Source organism: Tachysurus fulvidraco, chromosome 22 (assembly GCF_022655615.1).
Source record: "Tachysurus fulvidraco isolate hzauxx_2018 chromosome 22, HZAU_PFXX_2.0, whole genome shotgun sequence".
NCBI lineage: Eukaryota > Metazoa > Chordata > Actinopteri > Siluriformes > Bagridae > Tachysurus > Tachysurus fulvidraco.
The window spans coordinates 2,332,014-2,358,588 of record NC_062539.1 but is presented as its reverse complement, the minus strand read 5'-3'; the positions used below and the strand labels follow the sequence as shown (position 1 = coordinate 2,358,588).

The following is a 26,575-nucleotide window of genomic DNA, read 5'->3' as shown; positions in this document are numbered from 1 at the left end:
ACAGAGCTAACGATCTGAACCTTTGCCCTCTTCAGATGCTGCACTGCTGCCCGCATCACTGAATGTTTCGATACAGTCGGAGAACATGAGGCACATCCTGAAATGGAGCCCTCTGAAGGAATCCTGCTTCTCTCTCAACTACACCGTACGGTATCAGGGGTGAGAAAACACACCACAGAACCCAGCTGAAAGTTCACCAGAGGCTCTGTAGGAGCATCACGGGCTCAGCTAACGAGGACCAGAAATAACGTCCAACGGGTTAAAAGACATCAGCTAGGATTTATACGGAGAAAATAATTATTCAATTTATATTAATTTAGGATTGGATTATTTCCAAAGTACATTTTATACCACGGTGACGTTTCTGGATCCCGATCGGTCAGAAGAGAAGAGAAGATCATTAACCTCATTTACAGTTTATAATTAACACAATCATAATAGCCCATTCACAATGACACCCCATATGAGGATATTAAAATAAGTTTGTTTAACATTTTCTAATACGATAACGTTTCTATAGTAACCATTGACGTGGCGATCGAAGCAAAAGTTCTGTAAGGAGAAGTTTATTTAACATCAGTTAGAAACGAGTGAATTAAACGTTTCAGGATGTTCAGTTTTAAACCCTAACCTATTATTATTATTATTATTATTATTATTATTATTATTATTATTATTATTATTATTATTATACCACGGAACAGTTGAATTCTCAATACTTGTTTGGTCAGAAGGTATCGTTGCTATGGTAATAGCCCATTCACACCCCTTATGAGGATACAGTATTAAAATAAGTTTGTTTAACATTTTCTGAAGGACTTGTTCTAATACGATAACGTTTCTATAGTAACCATTGACGTGGCGATTGATGCAAAAGTTCTGTAAGGAGAAGTTTATTTAACATCAGTTCGAAACGAGTAAATTAAACTATTTGGGATGTTCAGTTTTAAACCCTAACCCTAACCCTAACCCTAACCCTAACCCTCACATTTAAACGCTTTATACATTATTTGTGGAGCAAGTTGCCATGAATACATAAACAAAGTAAAGTAGTATTATTGCTATTTAGTAAAATATCTTTCGCAAAATATGTTATATGTTTCTCATGTAGCCGGTAAGTCCACAGGATTTCTGAAAAATCTGCTAATATTTACAAAGGTTTATATAAACCTTTAACTCTACCAGCTCTGTAGATGTCAGATCACCTTTGACTTAATTTATGCTAAGACGCTAATAGAATTCGAGGGTTAATACGTGAGTAAATTGTCACCCACGATGGTATGAAAAACACAGCAATTACGTCGGACAGAAACCGGCAGGGCTGCAAATCATCCACAGGTGGAGCTTAATAACACTAATATTTTTAACTACTGTAATTTCAACTAATCTTATCAGATCTCTCCACCCTATGGATTAGATCTTTGCTCATCCGATAAAATAAATAAGGCATGATCAATAATATAGGTAAAACAATAAAGAAATAATTATATTTAAAGTGAAGCATGAACGAATCTATTATTGATATATTTTGAGTAACGTAAAACAGGTCGAGTCCTAAATCGAGGACAATATTCGATCAAATTTCAAACTCTTCACTCATTTATACAACAATCTATCAAGCGTTCTATGAATAATTAAACCGACGGATTAAAAACGAATACGCTTAATAAACGATGAAGCCGTGATTAGGCCAAAAGAAAACATAAAATTTGATCATTAAGTCGCTACAACTCGCATTACCGATCTTCCCTTTGACCGAATGATTTGTTTTAGTTTCTGTTTAAGTTTTTGTGAATTAAAACGACACTCTTGCGAAACCAGATTGAGCAATTTTTCAGGAATTTGCCTGGGAGGAAAAAGAAGCCCATTGTTTATTGTGTATATCGAGTTATTAATTGGTGCATTGCATTCGTGCAGCACATCACTGACACCACCTTAGTGTTCTCTATAGCGGAATGTAAAGAAAAACAAACTCGTATCAAAAAATGTCTGATGCATGAGTGTCTTATCGAGTGAACTTTTTAATTACTTCTTTTGTTTTTCCCAAGAAAAATGACACGGATTATTTGTGTATTATAATAATGACGTGCGTCACAGCATTATTAGACTTCTTGGCTTTGTTTTCTTGTGCAGTGAGTTTGAATACATGCAGAATGGCAGGTGGCAGGACGAACCCTCGTGTGCCAACATCGTCCAGACTGAGTGTGACCTGACCGTCGCCTTGAGCTCAGACTCTGATTACAACATCAGCGTGCTAGCTTGGTGTGACGACTCGACATTGTGGACTCAGCTCCCGGAGTCCTTCAACCGCAGAGACAGTGAGGCATCACCCTACCTTAGATAAGGCAGAATTAATTAATAATTTAAATTATTTAAAAACAACATTAATATAAAATTTATTAAAAAACTAATAACAACAGCAACAACAACAATAATAATAACATTAATAATAATAAAAATAGTCATTATTGTTATCATTAAAAATTTGATATGATTTTTTATTATTAAAATTAAAACAACATTAATATAAAGTTAATTTAAAAAAATAACAAAAACAAATTATGACAACAACAACAACAACAATAACAACAACAACAACAAAATTAATAATAATAATAATAATAATTATTATTATTATTAATAAAATGTTTATATGATTTTTTATGATTAAAATTAAAACAACATTAATATAACATTAATTTAAAATATAACAAAAACAAACGACGACAACAACAACAATAATAATAATGATAATGATGATAATAATAATAATAATTATAACTATTATTATTACTATTAATAATAATAACTATTATTATTATTAATAGTAATAATAATAATAATAATAATAATAATAATAATACAATTTTGATATGATTTTTTTATGATTAAAACAACATTAATATAAAATTAATTTAAGAAATAACAAAAACAAATGACGACAACAACAATAATAATGATAATGATAATGATAATTATCATTATCATTATCATTAGCATTATTATTATACCACAGAACAGTTGAATTCTCAATCCTTGTTTGGTCAGATGGTATCGTTGCTATGGTAATAGCCCATTCACAATGACACCCCTTATGAGGATATTAAAAGCTAAGTTTGTTTAACATTTTCCGAAGGAGTCTCCGGTGTCAGTGCTTTGTATTTTGTATTTTGTAAGGAGCAGTAAGTTATCCACCATTGGAGGAATTTAAATGTAATTGTAACTGGATAAAGGGTTATATAAGGTTATAACACCATTAATATAAAAGCTGCCTTGACGTTTTATTTTGCTTTAATCAAGAAAGTTAAAGCAAAATTGAAAGATGTTTTCTTACTCATATTACTGACTTTCCTCTCAGCTGTGCTGCTGGCTCCACAAATGGATGTGAATACAAAAGACGACCTAATTGAAGTTTACTTTGGCGAACGACAAAATCACATCAACATAAACCTTAAAATTTGGAAGGAAGGAGATGAGGAGAATGTAAGTAATCCTCAGCTGGATACATCTTACTATCTGAATAATACTAAACTAAAAAATACTTGGTTATTCTCACAAACTGCTGCTCATGCGTCTGATTTCCAGGCCTCCGTTACAGAGATAACAGGCAACAGGTTCCATCACCATGTCGGTCAGGGAGGAGCAGGAACGTACTGTCTGAGAGCCGAGGCTGTACTGGACCTCAGCAACAAGCGAAGCAGCACGGAGAGATGCGTCCGTGTCAATGGTGAGTTTTATGTCATCTTTATCAGAGATTTCAGAGCTGCTGTTAAAGAAAAATAACCTTCAGTGCTTTCTTTGACCCCAAAATCAAGAATTCAACAGCAGTGTAGTATCGTACAGTACTTACACGTCATCCACTATACAGTACAAGTCGCTATGGACGAGGTGTTACCATAGTAACGATCACGTATTAGCAGCAGGCCATTTATTAGAAACCTGTTATTTATGGTACTTGGCAGTGATGTTATAAAAGAAGGAAACGTGTTGTTCTAATAATAATAATAATAATAATAATAATAATAATAATAATAATAATAATATTTCCCACAGAACCAGAGCCTTCGTTGCTCATACCACTCACCGCTGGCATCGCTGTGACGTTAAGCCTAATGCTGGCTTTGATTCTGGGGTTAATTACACCACGCTGTAGCCTCTGGATCCGGAAGTCTGTGTATAAGAAAGAGGCGATGCCTAAAGCTCTGGTGAGTATATCTGTGTTTATTAAAGAAGGTTAATAATTATGCACAAAAGATTCTAATATCTGTAAATCGTGAGTTTATACCTGAAAGGTGACTGATGCGCATGCGTGTGTTACATCATACTCACCTGTGTAGCCGTTGCACGTGAAGATGCAGAACAACGCTGTTTTCAGCAGCATTAACAAGCTGTTAGCTTCGCTTAAAAACATTTCGACATGTTAAACACAAGAGTCGAGCAAGCCGGTCATTTCTTAATAAACCTTCCTGAACAATTATTTATTGTTTCACTTCACAGCTCGACTGGTCGAAAAGCACCCCGATATTACTCAACAAGGCCCTGCACGAATCCACACACACCGTCTTTCTGCTAGACCCATCGCAGGAACCGGAGAGAACGTCAGAGACGAATGACGACGTGTGATGAAGTAACGAGTCCACGAGGGTGACACCCCATCAGCACGTAAATATTTATGAAGCATGATTTCAATAGCATTCATTATGATGCTTTGAAGGATGAAGGATGTACAGTGATGCAAAGAAAAAACGGTCTGATATCATGTCTATTTATGAGACATCACAGAGGAACTGAAGAACCACATGTGGTGTGAGGGAAAAAATGCACAGAATAGACTTTTTTGAAGGATCTCATAGACGTGGAGATTGTGAGAGTGAATCATGGGATGCCGCAGCCAGTCAGGCCCAAGAGAGAAGGAAGCAAACATTGTCCATGTTCTCTTGGTGGGAGGAACATCCTCTTTCTCTCCTCTCTGTCAGTCACACTGACACTAGCCAATTGTGGTGAGGTCTTGTATGAACAAGACGGGTGATAGCACGGCCCTTGGATTCTGCTCTGCTGACAATAACGCCAAACGTGTCTGATTGACGGCACACTTCTGTTTGACGGCTAACAACATGCCATACTGATGCCAACCATTTCTGACTGACGCCAAAAAAAATGTCTAATTAACACCAAACACATCTTTTGACGGCAACAGACACATCCGATCAACACCAAACACGTCTGATTGAAGTCGGTCTCATTTTATTGTTACCTAACATGTCTAATCAACACCAAACATGTCTGATTGAAGTCGGTCTCATTTTATTGTTACCTAACATGTCTAATCAACACCAAACATGTCTGATTGAAGCCAAGCAATATGTCTATTTGAGACCAACAATGTCTGATTGACCAGATTGGCATCTTGGGAGTCAATGACTTCAATTTAGAAAGTGATGTTAATAATAATATTAATATTTAAAACCAAATATTTTTTAGAAGAATGATTCCTTAATTCATAGTATCTTTTTTTTAAATTTTTTTTTTAAAGCATCATTGTCCAAATATTCCTTTTTGCTCACATGAAAAATCAACTTTAGGGACAGAATCGAACTTAAATGAAAAATTTACGTATTAAAGGCAGCTGTTTGTGTGGTGCCGAAAGTCTACAGGTAACATTTGGGTATCGACTTCTCACTTCATGCGTGTACCTCAACTCGATTTTCTGCTAAAACCATTTGTAAAAAAGAGCAGAACAAAGCGAGTCTTTGTGTATGAACTATAAACATGTGTATAAAAAAAGAAAGTTTATATCTAATAAACTCTTATATTGGTCCGTGTCAATTATGTCTTACCGAACATCTGAGAAATAAATGACCACTTGAACCTGATATTAACATTTTTGGGGTGTGTGTTTGTGCTGCTTATACATACTGATCGTCTTGCATTGCTTCGTCTGAAGTGTCCTTGTGCTTAATGTATAAAATACACAATATACATGTATATACACACACGACAAAGTATAAAAATGAAGTTTTGAGCATTAACATCATATTAAACCAACAATAACGATGTTCCTCAGGAATAAATCAACAACCAACTTCAAGCCAATGATTTAATAAAAATATGCTATTTTCATATAGCTAATTTTATACCGGTGCACACACGGTGGCTTAGTGGTTAGCACGTTCGCCTCACACCTCCAGGGTTGGGGGTTCGACTCCCACCTCCGCCTTGTGTGTGTGGAGTTTGCATGTTCTCCCTGTGCCTTCGGGGGTTTCCTCCGGGTACTCCGGTTTCCTCCCCCGGTCCAAAGACATGCATGGTAGGTTGATTGGCATCTCTCATTTCATGCTAAAACCTCTCTGATGTCTTCACCGACATCCTTCAGCCCAACACATCACATGACATAAACCAATCTACTGTAGAAGAAGGAAGTGAGGAAGAATGTGTGAGATGGAGAGAAGGAAAAAGGTGTGTATTAAGCCATTAGATGAGACAGAGCAATGATAATCTAATGGAGTAAGGAACTGGCTGACATGATGAGGTTACTACAGTGTGGAAAAATCAATGCGCTTCCTCTCGGGGTGGAGGTTTAGGTTCAGAGGCAGGTAATGCAATATGTGCAGGAGGAAGAGTAATGACATGCGACTCCTCCAAGACGAGCCGCACGGTCAAACACCCTCCATCCTTAAAAAAGGCCCCTGCTGTATCCAAGGCAACGAGTGGTTTCTCAGAGGCTCGAGAACAAACAACAGTATTATTAATGTGCTCCTATAACTGTTACCTTTACAGCCTTGGATCTGAAAGTTTCTCTTCCATTCGTTACTTCCACAGATCTTTCAGGGAAAAAGAATTTATAATAAAATAAAATAAAGTTTCAAATCAAACCAACTTTCTACAACAAAACACATTTTAAGTTGAACACTTTCTATTAGTGCCACCATGCAGCTGGATTCTGGATTCTGATTGGCCAGAAGTTGTTGATTTATTTCCTGTTAAAAGCTCTGGCACTTTTATATCAGAACATTTACACGCATTTTTGTTTCTATAGCAACAGCGTCAACAAGATGACTCTTATTACACACCGTTCCTAATGAGTGCGCACTTGGGAACCTCCAAAACCTTCCAAAACCTTTAGGTTGAGGATTTGGAGTTTGAGGTTGATGAACGTGACGATTATTTTCCCCGAAAACGTTAAGCTACGTGGGTAAAACGACTGCTGCTGTAATGAAACGTTATTCCCTGTGATGTCAGCAGGCGGGCTGTTGGGCATGCGCAGTGTGCTCCGGTTTGGGCAGGGCGCGGATCGCGCGCGGTGAATGAAGAGGAAGGCACCGGAGCGGTGGCCTGCTGTTTCTATGGTGAAGATGGCGGCGCCTGTGCTGAGCGGCCGGAGCGGATCAGCGAGCAGCAGCAGCAGCCCGACTGCTGCAGCCAACAACACCATCAACAACCGGCTCGTCTGCGCACCGGAGCTCGATTTCAGGTCCGGAAGCAGGATGGACGAACTGAACCGATTCATCCAGGAATTCAGCAAACACGATCAGCGCGAATACGACGACCAGCGCGCACTGGAGATCCACACGGCCAAGGACTTCATCTTCTCCATGCTCGGTGAGGAAGGATTTAACACTCATCAAATCAAATCAGTATAATAATCATAACAAATACACAGAGGACTAAACGATTCTCATTAAGATCGAGAGGATTTCCGGTGTGGAAATCAACAATATCGTTTGCATGCGTGCGCCGGGAAAATGGGAAGGTTTTTATTAACATTTGCATAAACACTACAATGTTTCATCACAGTCCGTATCACACTGTCCTTATCTTCAACCCAAAAAAAGTCTTATTTCTGGTCTTGAACCTATTTTCTTATCATTTGTAACGAATTCGGCCCCTTTCCTGGAGGCAGAATTCCACTTTCTCATAATCCCCATCATGTTGCAGGGGATTAAAATGATTATGTCCACATGTTGAATTCTCTCTTTTACCTTCTGTCTAAAAACTCCTAAAAAAAACCCTCAAAGGGGCATTGACTGAAAATATTTCTGCTATTATTATTGATACATTTGTTCGTCTTAAATAACTGGAACCAGATTTCTTAGTTTAAAAAAAAAAAACCTGTTTGTTTGAATCCCGGTGACAGCAGGACCTCTGGGTTGGTGTGAGACGTGTGGCTGTGATTTACTGTCGCTCCAAGAACAGCATGACTAAGACTGCATCTCAAGTCGCATACTGCAACACTCAACATCATGTCAAATTATTACCGCGTCTAAAGCGGATACTATTTCGTAGGATGGCGTGCGGGTCGGGATGCGGCCCGTGACAGCTGTTTCAGATTGATTGGAGAGGATGGTTTATTAGTCTTGAAAAGGATGAAGGTGAGTTGTAATGCAGCGTCGCAGGGGAAACGGTGTTTGGCTATAAAACACAGAACCGTGTACGAGAGGAACGTATACTGGGTAGAGCTACAGTTATGGAGGTGGTTGTAAAGATGTGATATGTTTACCCTGTGAACAGCCTACTGTACAGTACCTGTTGCAGAACGGAGAGAACCTTATTCTTATTAGATTACTTTATTCACATTTACATGCAGTCGCATCCTGACATCATGGATCCGAGTGTCAGATACTGATGTCTGAACATTAACCCAGTACCAGGTGATAGTTTATACTTAAATAAAATGATAAAAACTAATTAAATCGATTCAGTTAAACGTCAAGTCGTAAAGTTGCTACTTTATAAACGTACTTCAGCCGTAACGAGTTAAAACCTGCTGTTTTTAACTGACGAATTGAACGACGTCAGAGCGGATCGAGTTTTAACAATGATGGATTTAAATAGAAAGTATAAAACAGATATAATGCACAGGATCTCATTCTGTCGACGTATAACATGCAGTTATCGAATGGATGAGACAGAAATATTTCAAGAACACTCAAGTAAGTAAAATTTGAATACTCCAAAGTAATACTGCTAAGAACAGGCTTTATGTAAGGAATAACCGAGGTTTTTAGACACTGTGTATGGTTATGTTGTGTTATGGAACATCACTAGTGCACTAGTCTCTCCTTTTGTCTCACGCTTAAGCACTTGTCAGGTGACCATCAAACCACAAAGAGAAAACTTACTGACTTTGACCGCTGACACCGGAGACTCCATCCGCATATACGTTTGCGTAAAAGTCGCCTGTAAGAAAACTCCACCGTGTCGATATTTCGTCGCTGTCGGGCGGAAACCTCGTACGTCCAAATTTTTTCAATTTCATATTTTTTTTCACATATCGATGCTATCGGTCAGTCCCCACGTGAGTCTATTATTTTTACAAGTTATTAACCAATCTAAAGTCTTGAAAATTGCTTGAACGCAAATCTCTTAACTCTATTGGACACTTCTGTCCACCTCTTCTTCACTCCGCGGGAGAGCTTTGCGGCATATCCTCAAGATTAAGAGTCGCAACGAATCAACAGGTCTTCTGAGGTAAATGTCTTCAAAACACTGGGGTCAAAAATCTTGACCCCCGCTAGTTCTGGTACTCATTCGAGGACAGGAATTTAGCGTAAGACAATCCACTGCGACTAAACCCTGCGCATTGCAGATAAGAGACAGCGTTTTTTTATTCCCGGAAAAATAATGGTTTCGTCGACAGCGACGATTTGTATGTTAGATTCAGGAAGATCGTTCGTCTGCATCATCTGTGCCATAAGTTCATCAGCCATATTAATCTCGAAGCACGTGCTACGCCGTGTCCGGTCAGTAGCTTTAACGATACAGTTGGGTTTGTGCGATTTTCAGAAATAAAAGAATCACTTTGCTGATAGATCTTTTACTAAAATGACCTCAGAAAAACAGGATATTGTTTACTGAGAGTCTCATGCAAAGTATCATCTTTATTTCAATAAAACTCAGCGCTAATTCTGGACATTCCAGATATATGCGACTGAATACTGACACCTTTACTGCTGTGGCTATTTTCAGTGGAAACTCAGTAGGCCTATGTTGCTATGTTTTTTTGGTCTCCAGCCCAGACAGGAGGGAGTGTGACAGCATGGAGCCATCTGTGGGAACCTCATGTCCTCTGATGCGCGAGTGATCTACAGCTCCTTCTTTCCCATTCTCTCATACACACACACACACACACACACACACACAGATGGACACTGTTCCCACACTCTAAATCTCAACCATTCAACACGGCTCAATTCAGACAGCCGGCACTCCGATTGGCTGGCGGCTCATTTAAATCAAAGACTCGAGAACAAAAGTGACACTGGGTGTTTTTAAAACACAAGTGAGAGAGACTTTGAAAGAGGATCAACAGGGGGTCGAATACTGTGAATGATCCAGGGACTTTTCTCCTTTTGGAAAGGCATTTTCTTTCACATTCTTCTATAACTAACTGAATGCGCTGAGAAAGGCCAGACGGTCCCTTTAGGACGTCGTAGTCATTTATCGTCTTATACGATCTTCAGTTTCAGAGCGTGTCAGTCAGTCTCACTTTAACACCCAATACAAATGCTTTCTCTTTTTATTCTCCTGTAAAATTGCAATTGTAATAAGGATCAACGAGATTACAGAGCACTTGGCATGGATCTGTACCGTCTCAGAAAGGAAGTCGTAGCTGCTTCCGCTCGTCCGCCGGTTTTACTCCGGCCACTTGCGGATCTGCTCGGTCGTTGACGCCGTTCTGAGGTCAAGGCACGATAATCTCTCATGCTGAATACAGACAATACAATTTCCTCGTCGCAGATTTTATTTATTTATTTATTTATTTATTTATTTGTCTCCAGGATTTCAGACAACCCTCATCAGCTTGATGAAGAATGACTGTGTGGTGGCTGCTTTTGTAATGTGAGAGGTTTAGCAAGGTGATTTTTCTCACTCTCCGAGTGTCTTGGAGATTAATCTTGTAGTCTAATCACTTTTGCAAGAAATAGCAAGGATAGCAATTAGCAACAGTCGGTGAGAATGTGAGAGGAAACTATTGTGAGCCAGATGTGGCAAAAGTACACACATCCTTTACTCAAGTAGAAGTACAGATACTCATTTTTTAAGACTCCAGTAAAAGTAGAAGTAGTGACTACACTCTTTTACTCAAGTTAAAGTAAAGAAGTATGGGCTCTGACATGTACTTAAGTAAAAAGTCACCGTTGCTACTACCTGTTTAGTGTCATGCTGGTAACTGGATGTCATGTTATATATATATATATGTGTGTGTGTGTGTGTGTGTGTGTGTGTGTGTGTGTGTGTGTGTGTATGTATAAATAATTTTGGAGTGTGCTGATGGATATTTGTGTTCATCAGCCACAAGAGTGTTACGAAAGGCAGGCACTGATGTAGGTGATGTAGGGTGGAGTCAGCGTTCACATTCATCCCAAAGGTGTTCAGTAGGAATGAGATCAGAAAACAACCACATATCTGCTATATATCTGAAAGGTCAGGTGACCGAATACGTTGGGAAATATAATGTATACCAAGTGTATCACCAAGGCCATATCCCAAACTGTAGGGAGAATCCAGCTCTGTCCATGAAAACAACTCAAAATTATTGTGATGTTTTATAAATGACAAAATTAATGTTAATTAAATTAAGCACTTCGTGTTTTTTGGGTTGACCCCAGGGGCGGTTCTAGGGTTTCATCTTTAGGGGGTTTAGCCCTCAGTGAGAATTTAAAACAAGAAGAGTTCTATATTATATATTATATGACAACTCTGGTAATAAGAATAGTGAAATTTCACTGCTTTTGGTTGCCGTCTTTGCGTCTTTCTGCCTATTAACGTTATAGATAAACGCCTCCAGCTCTGACTGCGCGTGCACGCTGCGCGTACCTGTGCTTTTCCGTTCAAATAAAGCAGACAGCTGATGACGCACTTTTGAAAGACTACAACACACGCGTGGAAAAGTATGGAATAAAAGCAAAGTAAAAAAAAAACTTAGTCTTCTTCTTGTGCATAATACACATTGGTGCTAGACTTGAAATACACTGTTTAGGCCATCCTTAAAAATACTTTGATGTGCAGTAACAGTTAAAAAAAAAAGTACAATTTTGGTGATGTGATTACGTAGATATGACTTTGAACAAATTAGCATATCGTGACGTCACTGACTGAGTCTTCAACCCGTGCCTTCGGGCGCATCATTGCAAACCTTATTTTGATGCTGGGCACAGTTTTTCCAGAACTTCCTGCCAAGTTAAAGCGGTGTCGAGCTGTTTTAATGCATTTTTTAGATGTATCATGGTGCCCGAACCCGTATGACTTTGAACCGTCGACTCTGACAGTGAATGAGAGAGAATGAGACGAAGCGAACGCACAGGCCATAGTGTGACATCCGGTAACCAATAGTGTAAACATAGATGACGTCATGGGTTTTTATTTAAAAGAAAGAACGTAGCCTTCGTTTGTATGTAGGCCTAGGCAATTTATATATTACCAATACTTACTAAAATATAATTATCATTATTATCTTATTGCTTTTGTATTAGTTGTTTGAAAAGTATATAAAAAAAAATAAAAAATCGGTCGGTCTTAACGCAAATTTACAACCGGCAAGTCGGTCGGACTTAAAGCAAAAAAAAAACCCCATGTGAGTCTGTCCTAAATTGACAGGGTCGGTCGGGTTATGGCAAACAAGAATATTTTTAAGTATGGCCTTATTACCCGAGCTGAAGGAAAGTTGGAGGACGGAGATCAGAAATGGAAAAGGTCTCTAGTAATAGAATACAAAGTCTATTCATGGATTGTATCACTGTTCATGATATACAAGGTCTTTGTCTCAAGTGGTTTAAAAGCTCAACAATCGCTGTGTAATTATTTTAAACACTCGAATACATTGGTCCATATTTGTAAAAGTAGTTTATAAGGTGTATTTATTTGTAAGTCTCTACTATATTCTTGAGCTGCGGATGCTAGTGTTCACACCCTTTTCTCTGCAGACAACTGTAGAGGACTTTAGGTTCTTTCTGTATTGATTGACTGCCTTTTCCCAGCACTGGTGTTCTCTTTCAGGTCCTTGTATTGATCCTCTGGAAACAGATGCTAGAGATAGCGATTGCTTTACTTTTTGAAGCGTGTTGGTCGGACTTGCCCCTAAGTGGTTGATGTATGTAGAAATATATGCAGGCTTTCATGTTCATTACAACTTTGTTAACGTTTGATTTCCCATCTTTCCCTTTCTCTTTTTTTTCATTCTCCATCCCAACACTCTCAGGTATGGTGCAGAAGCTCGACCAGAAGTTGCCGGTTGCTAACGAGTACCTGCTGTTGTCGGGTGGAGTCCGTGATGGTGTAGTGGACATGGATCTGGACAAACTGGGAGTGTATAACCGTGGCTCAGACTTTGACATGGCCTTCACGTTGCTGGTGCCTGCGCTGAAGCTGCATGACCGCAACCAGCCCGTCACCCTGGACATGCGCCACTCAGCACTGGGTCATTCCTGGCTCAGCCTGCGGTTATTTGACGAAGGCACCATCACACGCTGGAGGGACTGCTGCATGATGGCGGACCACATAAACGGCACCACAAACTACTTCTTTTCACCCACACTGGTGGCTGACTGGTTCCAGGAAGCAGTGGCGCTGGTGCTGGCCGAGGTGCAGCGAAAGCCGCAGCGAGGAATGCCAAGGGTGGAACGGGTGGAGCGTCACAGCACGCTTCTCTCAATGATCCTCGGAGTTGGCAGCAGCCGTATGCTGTATGACATTGTACCCGTGGTATCATTCAAAGGTTGGCCTGCGGTTGCTCAAAGCTGGCTAATGGAGAACCACTTCTGGGATGGGAAGATCACAGAAGAGGAGGTCATAAGTGGTTTCTACTTGCTTCCCGCTTGTTCGGTTTCCGGTCGAAGGGAAAACGAATGGCGGCTATCCTTCGCCCGCAGCGAGGTTCAGCTAAAGAAGTGCATCTCACCAGGTCTCATGCAAGCATACCAAGCCTGTAAAGCCATTATTGTCAAGATGTTTGCCCAACCCATGGCTGTTGGGCCCTACCACTTGCGCAGCATAATGCTATGGGCCTGTGACCGCTTGCCAGCAAACTACTTGGCACAAGAAGACTTTGCTGCTCATTTTTTGCTGGGTCTCATCGATGACCTGCAGCACTGCCTTGTCAACAAGTGCTGCCCCAATTATTTCATCCCACAGTGCAACATGTTTGAGCACCTGTGCGACGAGACGGTCATGTTTCACGCACGCAAACTGGCACTGGTTCGCTCTGACCCGGCCGAACACCTTCGCGCTACCATCGATCAAGCAAAGAGTGCCAACCGCTTGACCCAAGAAATGCAGAGGCGTGGAAGTTCCTCTGGCCTGCCTTCACCACAAACCGACGCTTCCTCTTCTGATCAACAACAACCCGATGACCGGCTAGCTAAAAAACTCCAGCAACTGGTCACAGAGAACCCAGGGAAGTCCATTTCAGTGTTTATCAACCCAGATGATGTCTCACGACCACACTTCCGCATCGACGATAAGTTCTTCTAAAACCCAGGGAACCCTTCCATGCAGTCTTCTGAAGGAAACCTATCCATTACGCAGAGATCCGACGTGCAGTGTGGTGTTGGAGAACGTTCTCCGGTGGAAATGCAGACTGAAAGCGGGGTCAAACCTACATCTAAAGCCTTCTGGGAGTAGAGAACTCGTAATAATTTTTTTCCTGATGTGTACATGGACATTTAAAACTGCTGTGCACAGCCTAATGCTTTGTAAATGATGTAAAATGTTTTTTTTTTGCCATGTTCAGGCAAGAATTTTGCTGCAGCAGCTGGAAATACTGTAAACAACACCCACCATAATGAATACCGAAGAAGTCTAGAGACGACGAATAACGAATCAAAATCCTGTCTTTCCTAGTTAGTCCTTCAAAAGCTTTCTATGATGATCGTTCTTTACACTTTACAAAAAAGTTTCAAAACAATGATGTGTATAAAAAAAGGGCCATTTTTTTTATATATCTGGCAAATGGAGAACACTCAAAATCCAACTTTAAGTGCAATTAATGAAAAGTACAATTACAGCAAGAGGCTTTTATACAAGCTGTATGTTTCCAGTCAGAAGAATGCAACTCGTCCGCTGTGTAAGATTCCAAAGCACCGCTGCTATCAAAAATGTGAGGGAGTTCATTTTTCAAATCATTTAACTGTTTAAAATTGCCGCCGACAACTCCGACTAACCGTCGGAATCGCATCCGAACATGCATATCGTAAAGAAACGTATCATCCATCCTAAACAGAGGAGGTTTCAACGATCTTTTGAGATTTCCGTGAGAAGTTCTAAGTTTCTCCAGAATTGTTTCACTTGTAAAGAAGAAAAAAAAAGATTGTATTTGAATGTTTTTGATGTTGTGAACAAAATGTCTTTTTAGTTTTGCACTAAAGTGACCGAAACCTGCACGTTACAGACAGCGGCGGCTCATAGCGGTAGAGGTCGTTAATAACGAAAAGGCAGAGAGTAAAGAGGCTATCAGGCTTCATTTGCTATGCTACGCTATAGGCTAGCAGATTTTAATAGTGACCTACGGTGGCCGAGAAGCGCAAAACGAACGAACAGATCTGAAAACACAATGACAAGTCAGACAACCCGGAAACGGTAGGTATCGTTTTTGAATGGAAACTTACCGATCACTGGACAAGACACCTGTCACTCAAGATATACAGGTATGGAATCTTATGTGTAATGTGTAAAGTAAGAAAATAACAAAATTAATCCGCAGTAAGGACGATACATTTTGTACACTTTTACACACACATTCCAACTTTTCCCTGCGGCAGACTGTTGAACTTCATGTATACCTTGAGTGACAGGTGTCTTGTCCAATGATCGGCAAGTGTTCCAACCACAAACTATACCAACCTCTTCCGGGCTGTCTGAATTGTCGTCATGCTTTCTTCTTCTTCTTCTTCTTCTTCTTCTTCTTCTACCGCTTATCCGGGGCCGGGTCGCAGGGGCAGCAGTCTAAGCAGGGATCGTCGTGTTTTCGGATTTGTTAATGTGTTTCGTGCAACGATTCAGACAACCCGGAAAAGGTACTGTAGGTATAGTTTGTGACTAGAAACTTACCGATCATTGGACGAAACACCTGTCATTCAAGATGTACAAGTGAATGAAAGATGTCTCGTCCAATGATCGGTAAGTTTCCTCTTCCGGGTTGTCTGACTTGTTGTGTTTTCGGATTTGTTAATGTGTTTTGTACTTCTCGGCCACCGTAGTAACCTCATTACAGGCAGTCGAGAGTCCACACTGTCGTACAGAATACAGTCGAATAGTTTGTTCAATATAGCATGTGTGTTTCCAGTTGATGGTGTGCAAAGCTGTGATGTAAGAGATACCAGGGTTGCCAGGTTTCACAAAACTATCCAACTACATTTTAAGAATCTGGGCCCTTGAGCAATGCCCTAGACCCTCTCTGCTCCAGTGGTGCTGTCTCATCGCTGAACCTGTGCTCTGACCCCAACCTCCAAAGTTGGGATATACGAAGGAATAACTTCTTTTTTGAAATGTAGCTGTGACAAATAAAGGATTAAAAAAAAGAAGTTAAATAAACAGGTGGAATCAGGTGTGGTTCCTGCTTGATCGGAATGAAAACTCGCTCCTGCTTGATTGGAATGAAAACTCGCTCCTGCTTGATTGGAATGAAAACTCGCTCCTGCTTGATCGGAATGAAAACTCTTTGCAGATAAGAGTTTTCTTTTCTTTGTGAAAATAAAACCTGATTTTTCTGCGCAACCCTGGTATTACTTTCATCACTAGTGCTCGTTGCAGTTCCCATTTTGGCCACTCGGTGTGCTAATAACTCCAAAAGGACCACTCGGAGCTACACGCTCTAATTAACATAAAATCGGTTAACATCTTTCGATTAGTAACATCGTTTTAAAATAATCAGTCACTTAAAATAGCTGATTAGTATTTCAGTGATTTTTAAAGTTTCCGTTATCTACTGATGAGCCGCTGCCGCACGCAACCTTCGAACTGTATCTAATGAAGGAAACGATTTCCAACAACAGCAGCAGGATTTCCCATGTAGCCCATTCACCACCTTTTTATGTGTTCTCATTAATATATATCTGTAAAAGACTGAAAAACATTAGCGCTAGAACTCACAGACACATGATTATGGGACCAAACATCTCAGTATCGTTACACTGATCGTGTCACTTCCTGATCTATTATTTATGAAGTCTTATTTTCCCGTCACTGTCGCTCACGTGCTTGCTGTCTAACACCGTATTAGAACGTGGCGGTTTGTTTGGAGGAGTCACGGATTTTGCGTCGGTTTCAGTGTGCATCGGTGTGCAAATATGGAAAGGTAATAAACTTGCTTACCAGGGCATATAATAACGCAAGTGCTGTGTATTCTCTCACTCTCTCACACACAAACACACACATTCTATTCTCGAGAGATTTCATGACACTGTAGCGTTTTAACCACACACACACATACACACACACGCTCTTTGTTCCTTACACTTGATGAATCTGCATCTTTTGTGATGTAATATCGCTGACCTTCGCTCTATAACACACACATTTGTCTTGATATCCTCGTGAGAACCTTCTTTTGACATAATTACTAGCTTTATTTTTAAATTAACCTCAGTAACCAAAATGAAACTTAGATTAAAGCTGCATTGTCCTCATGCAAACCTTCAAATATCCCTATAAAGTGCAACAGATTAGAAATCCCTATCCTTGTGGAGACATTCGTGTCCTTGCTATGTTAAGATATTTAAAACACAAATACCCCCCCCCCCACACACACACACATAAACCATCAAACCATCTGTAGTTATGAATTGTTTTGAATTAACTTTATTGAAATCAATGCGGGGAGCACGGTGGCTTAGTGGTTAGCACGTTCGCCTCACACCTCCAGGGTTTGGGGTTCGATTCCCGCTTCCACCTTGTGTGTGTGGAATTTGCATGTTCTCCCCGTGCCTCGGGGGTTTCCTCCGGGTACTTCGGTTTCCTCCCCCGGTCCAAAGACATGCATGGTAGGTTGATCGGCATCTCTGGAAAATTGTCCGTAGTGTGTGTGTGTGAGTGAATGAGAGTGTGTGTGTGCCCTGTGATGGGTTGGCACTCCGTCCAGGGTGTATCCTGCCTCGATGCCCGATGACGCCTGAGATAGGCACAGGCTCCCCGTGACCAGAGAAGTTCGGATAAGCGGTAGAAAGTGAGTGAGGACACCACAGCACACTTATGATCACAAACACCCCTGTGATGTCATCACGGGACACAACTCACTTCTCACGGGAATAAAAACCGCCACCGCTAAACAATATCGTTACTGCAATCGAATCATCTCATCACGTTTAACGTTTTGACTTCAGGTTGCCGTTTTACTTTAATTCCACTTTTCTTGTCTCTCATTTCTCTTTCCTCCATCCACCCGTTCGGGCCTACAGTACGTTCCCTCCAAAAGCTCTCCCTTCCTGCAACATGCTGATAATCTCCAAGTCTGTTAGAAGAAGAAACACAATAAAAGGTGTTATCTAACAGCCTCATCGATCAACGTCAGAAATAGCAAAGACAGCAGTATGCAGGGACGCTGGAATAACAGCTTGCATTACACGGCAGTTTAAAAAAAGAAGCGAATACCGACAGATCTTTTACTTTGTGCTGAAACGAAACGTCCGAGGTAACGTTCTCGATGTAATGAGACACCGGAGACGATTTTGAAACAACCTTAGTGACTTGTTCAAGTAGCAGAAGAACAATCGTGTTTACAAGGTCTCGACCAATCCTCGTGGTTCTGTGCGGAAGAAAAGAGACAGAAAAAGAGAGAGAAAGAGAGAGTCGCAAAGATTGCGAAATAAAATGCTCTGGAAATCACACGTCTGTATATTCGTCTGGTTTATTTTACATTTATTCAGTGTTCAGAGATTAAAAGCATTAAGGGTGAATCATCGGAGCTACCTGGAAACAGCTGAAGGTAAACTGAAGAGTTTGGGATGATTAAATTACTGAACCGTAACAAAACAAAACAAAAGTTTTTTTTTAAATGTAAATCTTTGAACACTGAAATAAATTCAATGACTTTGAATTCATTCATTTTCTACCGCTTATCCGAACTTCTCGGGTCACGGGGAGCCTGTGCCTATCTCAGGCGTCATCGGGCATCGAGGCAGGACACACACTGGACGGAGTGTAACCCATCGCAGGGCATGTCTTTGGACCAGAGGAAACCGGAGTACCCGGAGGAAACCCCCGAGGCACGGGGAGAACATGCAAACTCCACACACACAAGGCGGAGGCGGGATTCGAACCCCCGACCCTGGAGGTGTGAGGCGAACGTGCTAACCACTAAGCCACCGTGCCCCCGCTGCAGTGTTCTATGAAATGAAAAAGAGCTTTTTATCTCATTTGACATTTTTCAGTGGAGATCTCGATGTAAACGATGGACTCAAAGTCCCAGAATGCAACACAACAAAGTTTAAAGACTAAACAAAACACTAAAGTGCTGCTGCATCGCTGTCTTTTGTTAGAGACTATGTGGTGTCTACCTCCCATCGCACCCGTATCAGTTAGCAGTTAGTCGCCGAGCATCGTGGGTAATGTAGGAGAACATAGTGAAGGAAGATTTAAAGTCAGAATGTATTAAAGTCAGAAGATCTCGTGCTTGTTATAAAGGTGATGATGAGAGACATCCAGGGTTCAGTTTACACTGTCTGTCCATCTGGGTGAGTGTGTTCAGGTTGTTTATACACTACAGACTGTGTGTAACTCCCCAGAGGGAAGGGTTCGGTCTCCGTCTCAACCTCACAGACGTCACTAGCACACAAAGCGCAAAGCTGCAGCATCGCAGCAGCTTTCAGGAAGCAGTGGAAACTTCATCCTCATCTGCACCAGATAAATCTCTCTCTCTCTCTCTCTCTCTCTCTCTCTCCCTCTCTCTCTCTCGCTCTCCCCCCTCTCCCCCACATTCTCTCTCTCTCTCACTCTCGCTCTCACTCCCCCCTTCTCTCTCTCTCCTCCACGTTCTCTCTCTCTCTCCCTCTCTCATTCACTCTCTATCTTCCCCATACTCCCTTCTGTTTCCCTCTCCCTCTCTCCCCCTCCCTCCTTCCCTCCCTCCCTCTCTTCCTCTCCTCTCCCGCCCATGTAGCGTGGAATAAAAAACTCTGCCTCTCTCTCGCTTGTGCATCATTAGCACTTCTGCATCCTCCAGCTGCTGGGAAACACCACGATTTCCTTCTGCGATCCCCAAAGACACGCCGCCACATGGAGAAAGGAGTCGGTAAGGCACTTCGTACTGAGTTTATTAGCGCTTGTCTTATGTGTGTTGGCAGAGTTTGTCTGTTAGAGTCAGCGCATCTGAACTGCAGGCTGCGAGGTTCATTGCAGCAGCAGGACTGGAAACGCCTCTCCTGTTTCCCCCGAGCTGTCAGAGAACCGTTTAAGTTCTGTAAACCAGGACAAGGCGAGAAGACCCTGGCTTCTTGTTTACGTTATTTATATCCAGCTGATTGCTGACGATAAAGTTGAATCTGTTTCCGATTTATTAAGAGGAATCGGAAATCCCTGGCTGAAGTGTTTATTTGCAGGCAGAATTGTTCAGGTGCTTTAGTAGGAAAGTGCTGGCTGGTCACTTTTTAGGCTGAGACGAATAAAGCGCTCTGCATCGCCACGGCCTGTAAACACAAGCAGCCTTTCGCTTACTGACGAATCATGGAATTATTTCGTTATTTCGTTAGTCCGGGGTAAAAAAAAAAACGAGGAGGTTATATCAAGATATTCCTGAGAATTAAAAACTGTACTGTAAATAAGAAATGATCTCCAGCACGGAAGCTTCTAGAGTTCTGAACGAACTCGTACAGTACAGTCAGGGATTGGAATCACAAACAAACACACACCGAATAAATGTTGGGGAAAAACGAATGCAGGAAGATAACTGTTTATTTGTCAGGTAACTTTATGTGGTAACATCATGCAGCTCATCAGTTAAACAGATCTGTATATCGCAGTCAAACACATCTCATTTATTTATTTAAAAATGTATTTGTGTATAAGTTTTTTTCGTGCTTTCAACCCAGTCTCAAAAATTTCTGAAAGATTTGCCACCGAGTTTACACGTGTGTGTGTGTGTGTGTGTGTGTGTGTGTGTGTGTGTGTGTGTGTGTGTGTGTGTGTGTGTGTGTGTGTGTGTGTGTGAGAAGAAACCTGAATTGATAACCGATAATAAATAAATCCAAACCTACACACAGAGCTGAAGTACATTTAGCTCCTCCCACAAAACTCCATAAAAGGCAAAGTTAAAAAAGAATGCACCATAAATCATCTAGCAGCTAATTTTTACAATATGTTTTGAAATTTTTTACAGTTAAATGTTTTATTATTATTATTATTATTGTTATTATTATTATTATTATTATTATTATTATTATTATTATTATTATTATTATTATTATTATTAATTGCTTTCTTTCAGTTACAAGTTGTAAAAAAACCTCACACCTCCAGGGTTGGGGGTTCGATTCCCGCCTCCACCTTGTGTGTGGAGTTTGGGTTGGGTTGGCACTCCGTCCAGGGTGTATCCTGCCTCGATGCCCGATGACGCCTGAGATAGACACAGGCTCCCCGTGACCCGAGAAGTTCGGATAAGCGGTAGGGAATGAATGAATGAATTGAACTGCACTGTTGGATATAAAGCCCAAATTAATTGTGTAGCCTTTTTGCATGTTTTGGGTCAGTTTAGGTTCAGGCTAAACGATTGACACTTGAGGTGGTTTTACTGCCCTGAAATGTCAAACCGGGTCAAACGTAAAGGGGTAAAATCAATTCGGAGGAACAAAAAACTGTCAGGAAAAAACTTTCATTCTGTTGAAGTGTAGAGTTATCTACAGGAGTTAGTTCAACATTCATTCATTTTCTACCGCTTATCCAAACTTCTCGGGTCACGGGGAGCCTGTGCCTATCTCAGGCGTCATCGGGCATCGAGGCAGGATACACCCTGGACGGAGTGCCAACCCATCACAGGGCACACACACTCTCATTCACTCACACACTACGGACAATTTTTCAGAGATGCCAATCAACCTACCATGCATGTCTTTGGACCGGGGGAGGAAACCGGGGGAGGAAACTGGAGTACCCGGAGGAAACCCCCGAGGCACGGGGAGAACATGCAAACTCCACACACACAAGGCGGAGGCGGGAATCGAACCCCCAACCCTGGAGGTGTGAGGCGAACGTACTAACCACTAAGCCACCGTGCCCCCTTTAGTTCAACATGTTAAGCCTGAAATCATTACTACCAAAAAGTGACTGTTGATACGAAAAAAACATCTTGAAGCCGGAGAACATTTCGTGCTTTCTCGTCCACAGACACCTGGCACTTGTTTTGTAGACGTTTCCACATCATAAATTGTAAATAAAAATGGATAATAAGTGTAACAGAAACAAAACTAGTTCTTTTGTTAGCTTGATTTTGTGTACGAGGACTAAAACAGCATCGACTTTAGAAACTCGGCTTCACTTCTCTCTGTGTCCGTCCTTAACGAACGTCTCATCATGTTTTATTCCATGCTCACGCTCTACTGTTGTGTGAATTTATCACTCTGTTAATATCCACGACAACAAAACGTCTATTAGTCATTGCGGTCCTGTGAGACCGAGAGATTTATCGCGTGCTCTTCACGCTGCTTTTCATTTCTGGGTTGTTTTTTCTTTCCCTCAGCATCATTAAGCTTTCTGCTGTGGTCTTTCTGCTGACTGCTATGTTTTCAGCCTTTATCCATCAGGTTTGTTATAAAGCAGCGTTCTCTCTACACGCTCTTTATGCTCGTTATAAGCTACCGTTCTCTCTCGTCGTGTGCCGACATCTTTCTGTGTGATTGTGCTCGTCTCTGCATCACAGGATTATACAACACCTGTATAATCACGCTCATGTCATCCTCATCGCTCTACAGGAACTCAGTGATAGGTTATAGATTATTATTATTATCATTATTATTATTATTGTTAATATTATTATTATTATTATTACTATAATTATTATTATTAGTTGTATTATTATTATTATTATTATTATTATTATTATTATTATTATTATTACCATTATTATAATAATAACAATAATAATTATTATTGTTATTATTATTAGTTGTAGTATTATTATTCTTGTTAATATTAATAAAAATATTAATAATAATAATAATAATAATAATATTATCATTATAGGAAATGACAACCTTATTTAGAACGAACACATAATACTTTCTAAAGAAATACAAATCCAGGTATTATTAGGATTTTTATGATTAGGATATATATATATATATATATATATATATATATATATATATATATATATATATATATATATATATATATATTACTAACGATACAACGTTCACAAATCAATTTTCTGATTAATTATATCTAAATTTTTTTCAGATTATTTTAGATCATTGATCAGAAAATGATTAACATTTAAAAACAAACTGCTGGAGTATAAAAAAATTATTCCAGAGAAGTCATTTTTCTGGAAGTCTGAGCCTTGTTCTCTACATCATCATCATCATCATCATCATTTAGGCTTTAACTTTATGCTCTATTCAGGATTCTGAACGCTCAGGATTCAGAGTCACGTATCGATCGGAGGAAGAGAAAACGCTTGTCGTAGCAGATTCAGTGGTGTGGTAAAATATCACCCATCACTGCATTATCCCACAAAATCAGTCAATTAAAATATTCCCATTTTCCCCCTAAACCTTGAACATTAGTCCTGGAGACACATCCTATCTTTTTTTCAGAGCAAGATCGGATCTTTCTGGGGCGTCTTGATAAAGTGGCCTCGGGTTGATCGCTGTTTTTGCCATAAATTTTATTAGTGTTTTCTCATCCACAGCTTTTGTGAACTCTAATTTTGTCTTTGAATGTTTTAATAAGTTAAATAAGCGATTGAGAAAGAGAAGTCGCCGTACACACGGTGTCGCAGTGGGTCCTGTTGTATAATACCGTAGCGTAACATAGCAGAGGCAGTGGTGTGTTGGTGTGTTGGAGGACGACAATATCTTTTACACCCGAGTTATGAACATCAGTAATAACCTACAGGACCAGCATTAAAAAAACGTAGATATAAATTGAGTTATATAGCAGATAGTGGAATTGCTTTACATTACTCTCTCTCTCTCTCTCTCTCTCTCTCTCTCTCTCTCTCTCTCTCTCTCTCTCTCTCTCTCTCTCTCTCTCTCTCTCTCTCTCTCTCTCTCTCTCTCTCTCTCACACACTCACTTTCTACCGCTTATCCGAACTTCTTGGGTCACGGGGAGCCTGTGCCTATCTCAGGTGTCATCGGGCATCGAGGCAGGATACACCCTGGACGGAGTGCCAACCCATCACAGGGCACACACACTCTCATTCACTCACACACACTATGGACAATTTTCCAGAGATGCCAATCAACCTACCATGCATGTCTTTGGACCGGGGGAGGAAACCGGAGTACCCGGAGGAAACCCCCGAGGCACGGGGAGAACATGCAAACTCCACACACACAAGGCGGAGGCGGGAATCGAACCCCCAACCCTGGAGGTGTGAGGCAAACGTCACAGATTTGTTTAATATGTAGAGATTTTTATTCCCGAGCTTTCCGTTTACAGTCCGATTCGCTTCATAGGAACAATTCATGAGGTTTGGAATAAAGGTCCAATCAGCTAGCTGTAAAAAAAAACCTGAACATATCTGAGGTTTGTGTTTTAAAAAATCTTCACAGAATCACAGACTTTTCCAGAGCTGGCTTTGTGTAAGAGACATCACTGTGAGAAACGCTGCTTTAGGACACGGTTTTATTCTGCGTGACTAACACTAGCACTATCACATTTATTTGTAAGAGAATGACCTCGAGTCCTATAAATACACTCAGGATGCTCGGCGTGTTATGAGAGATGGAGGAAAGTTTTGCCTCGTTAGCAGGAAATGATCCTTTGTGCAGCACGATGTGGCGTTCTGCGTTCACACGATCCCACCCTCACCTGTCCTCTAGATGTACCTGTACTGTACCTGTCCTCGGCTCAATTTCACGCCTCGCTCGACACTTCTCCGCCTGGGATGCTGACCGTAGGAGGAATAACACACTTCAATAAGATTCTCTGACTTTTTATAGAAAGAAAAACTGATTTTTGGTTCAAATGATTGTTAATTATTATTAATGCTAAAGATTACTATAATAGGTTGATTGGCATCTCTGGAAAATTGTCCATAGTGTGAGTGTGTGAGTGAATGAGAGTGTGTGTGCCCTGTGATGGGTTGTCACTCCGTCCAGGGTGTATCCTGCCTCGATGCCCGATGACGCCTGAGATAGGCACAGGCTCCCCGTGACCTGAGGTAGTTCGGATAAGCGGTAGGAAATGAGATGAGATTACTATAATAAAATATCTATATGGTATACAATCTCTATATACCCTGTGGGGGCAGTCATGGCCTAATGGTTAGATCATCTGACTCCTAACCCTAAGGTTGTGGGTTCGAGTCTCGGGCCAGCCACGACTAAGGTGCCCTTGAGCAAGTCACCGAACCCCCCCAACTGCTCGCCGGGCGTCGCAGCATAAATGGCTGCCCACTGCTCTGGGTGTGTGTTCACGGTGTGTGTGTGTGTGTGTGTGTGTTTACTGCTGTGTGTGTGTGCACTTTGGATGGGTTTTACTTTCTTTACTCTGTGTACTCCTGCTCACCCCTATATCCGTACACCTGCATACCTGTTCACCTGTACGCCGATGTACCTGTACACCTAAACACCTTTATTGCTGTAGACCTGTGTACATGTACACTAATAAACCTGTATACAGATCCACCTGTACATCTGTATACATGCACCCTGATACACATGTACACTTGTATACCTATACATCTTGTATACATACAGTTTTGTGTGTGTGTGTGTGTGTGTGTGTGTGTGTGTGTGTGTGTGTGTGTGTGTGTGTGTGTGTGTGTGTGTGTGTGTGCGTGTGCTCAGTTTAGTTCAGTTGATGAGGAATCTGATGACTTGTAGAAAGAAACCGTTTCAGTAGCGAAAGCCCAAATACTTTAGTACCTTTTTCCAGATGGTAGGAAGCTGAAGAGTGTGTGTGTGTGAGGGGTGTGTGGGGTGGATGCAGCGTGTGTGGTAAATGTCTGTGGTAAAAAAAAAAAAAGAGGAAGAGAGACTCCAGTGATATTTTTGAGTTGTATTGAGTGACCAGGTAAATTTCTAAAGAATTTGGTCTCTACAGACGATCCGTCCAGGTTCGGCGGACAGTGGTCGCTCTGTGCTCTCCTGAAGTCAACAACTCCAGAGACAGGTTGTTGGCTCTACACCAGGCAGTTAGCTGTTGCACCTCCTCTCTGTATGCCGGTCGTGTCACTGGCGAACTCGATGATATGGTTCGATCTGTGCATTGCTGCGCAGTCGTGAGTCAGCAAAGTGAATAGCAGTGGGCTGAGCACGTAGCCCTGAGGGGCTCCCGGTGCTCAGTGTGGTGGTGCTGGAGATGCTGTTCCTGATCTGGACTGACTGAGGTCTCCGTTACACCTTTATACATGAAAACCCACTTTGCACTTAATCAGTTTAAACATCCACTAAAAAATATCTAACTTTGCATTTTAAACCATT

The 26,575-nt window shown here is 41.0% G+C and overlaps 3 protein-coding genes across 4 annotated transcripts in view; all 3 read left to right on the top strand.

The window, feature by feature from the left end:
- The window catches only part of crfb16 (cytokine receptor family member B16), an 8,918-nt gene extending 4,279 nt beyond the window's left edge, over positions 1-4,639 (top strand). Inside the window, exons 2-7 of the mRNA XM_027158195.2 lie at positions 36-159; positions 2,134-2,318; positions 3,359-3,483; positions 3,586-3,727; positions 4,054-4,205; positions 4,498-4,639. Of these exons, the coding sequence (XP_027013996.1) occupies positions 36-159; positions 2,134-2,318; positions 3,359-3,483; positions 3,586-3,727; positions 4,054-4,205; positions 4,498-4,623 (854 nt within the window). The 3' untranslated portion in view covers positions 4,624-4,639. The remainder of the gene's footprint in view (positions 1-35; positions 160-2,133; positions 2,319-3,358; positions 3,484-3,585; positions 3,728-4,053; positions 4,206-4,497) is intronic.
- Positions 4,640-7,027: 2,388 nt separating this feature from the next.
- On the top strand, positions 7,028-14,902 carry mb21d2 (Mab-21 domain containing 2). Its single transcript, XM_027158193.2, has 2 exons — positions 7,028-7,599; positions 13,199-14,902. Exons 1-2 carry the CDS (start codon positions 7,305-7,307, stop codon positions 14,467-14,469), a joined length of 1,566 nt encoding a protein of 521 aa, XP_027013994.1. The 5' UTR covers positions 7,028-7,304; the 3' UTR covers positions 14,470-14,902.
- A 5,173-nt stretch (positions 14,903-20,075) lies between these two features.
- The window catches only part of fgf12a (fibroblast growth factor 12a), a 51,169-nt gene continuing 44,669 nt past the window's right edge, over positions 20,076-26,575 (top strand). The window contains exon 1 of one of the 2 annotated variants that reach the window (XM_047806679.1): positions 20,076-20,221. Coding sequence is in view for 1 of the 2 variants with exons in the window: in XM_027158324.2 (XP_027014125.1) it covers positions 20,206-20,221 (16 nt within the window). In the remaining variant the exon portion in view is untranslated. The remainder of the gene's footprint in view (positions 20,222-26,575) is intronic. The other variant, XM_027158324.2, reaches the window with a different exon arrangement.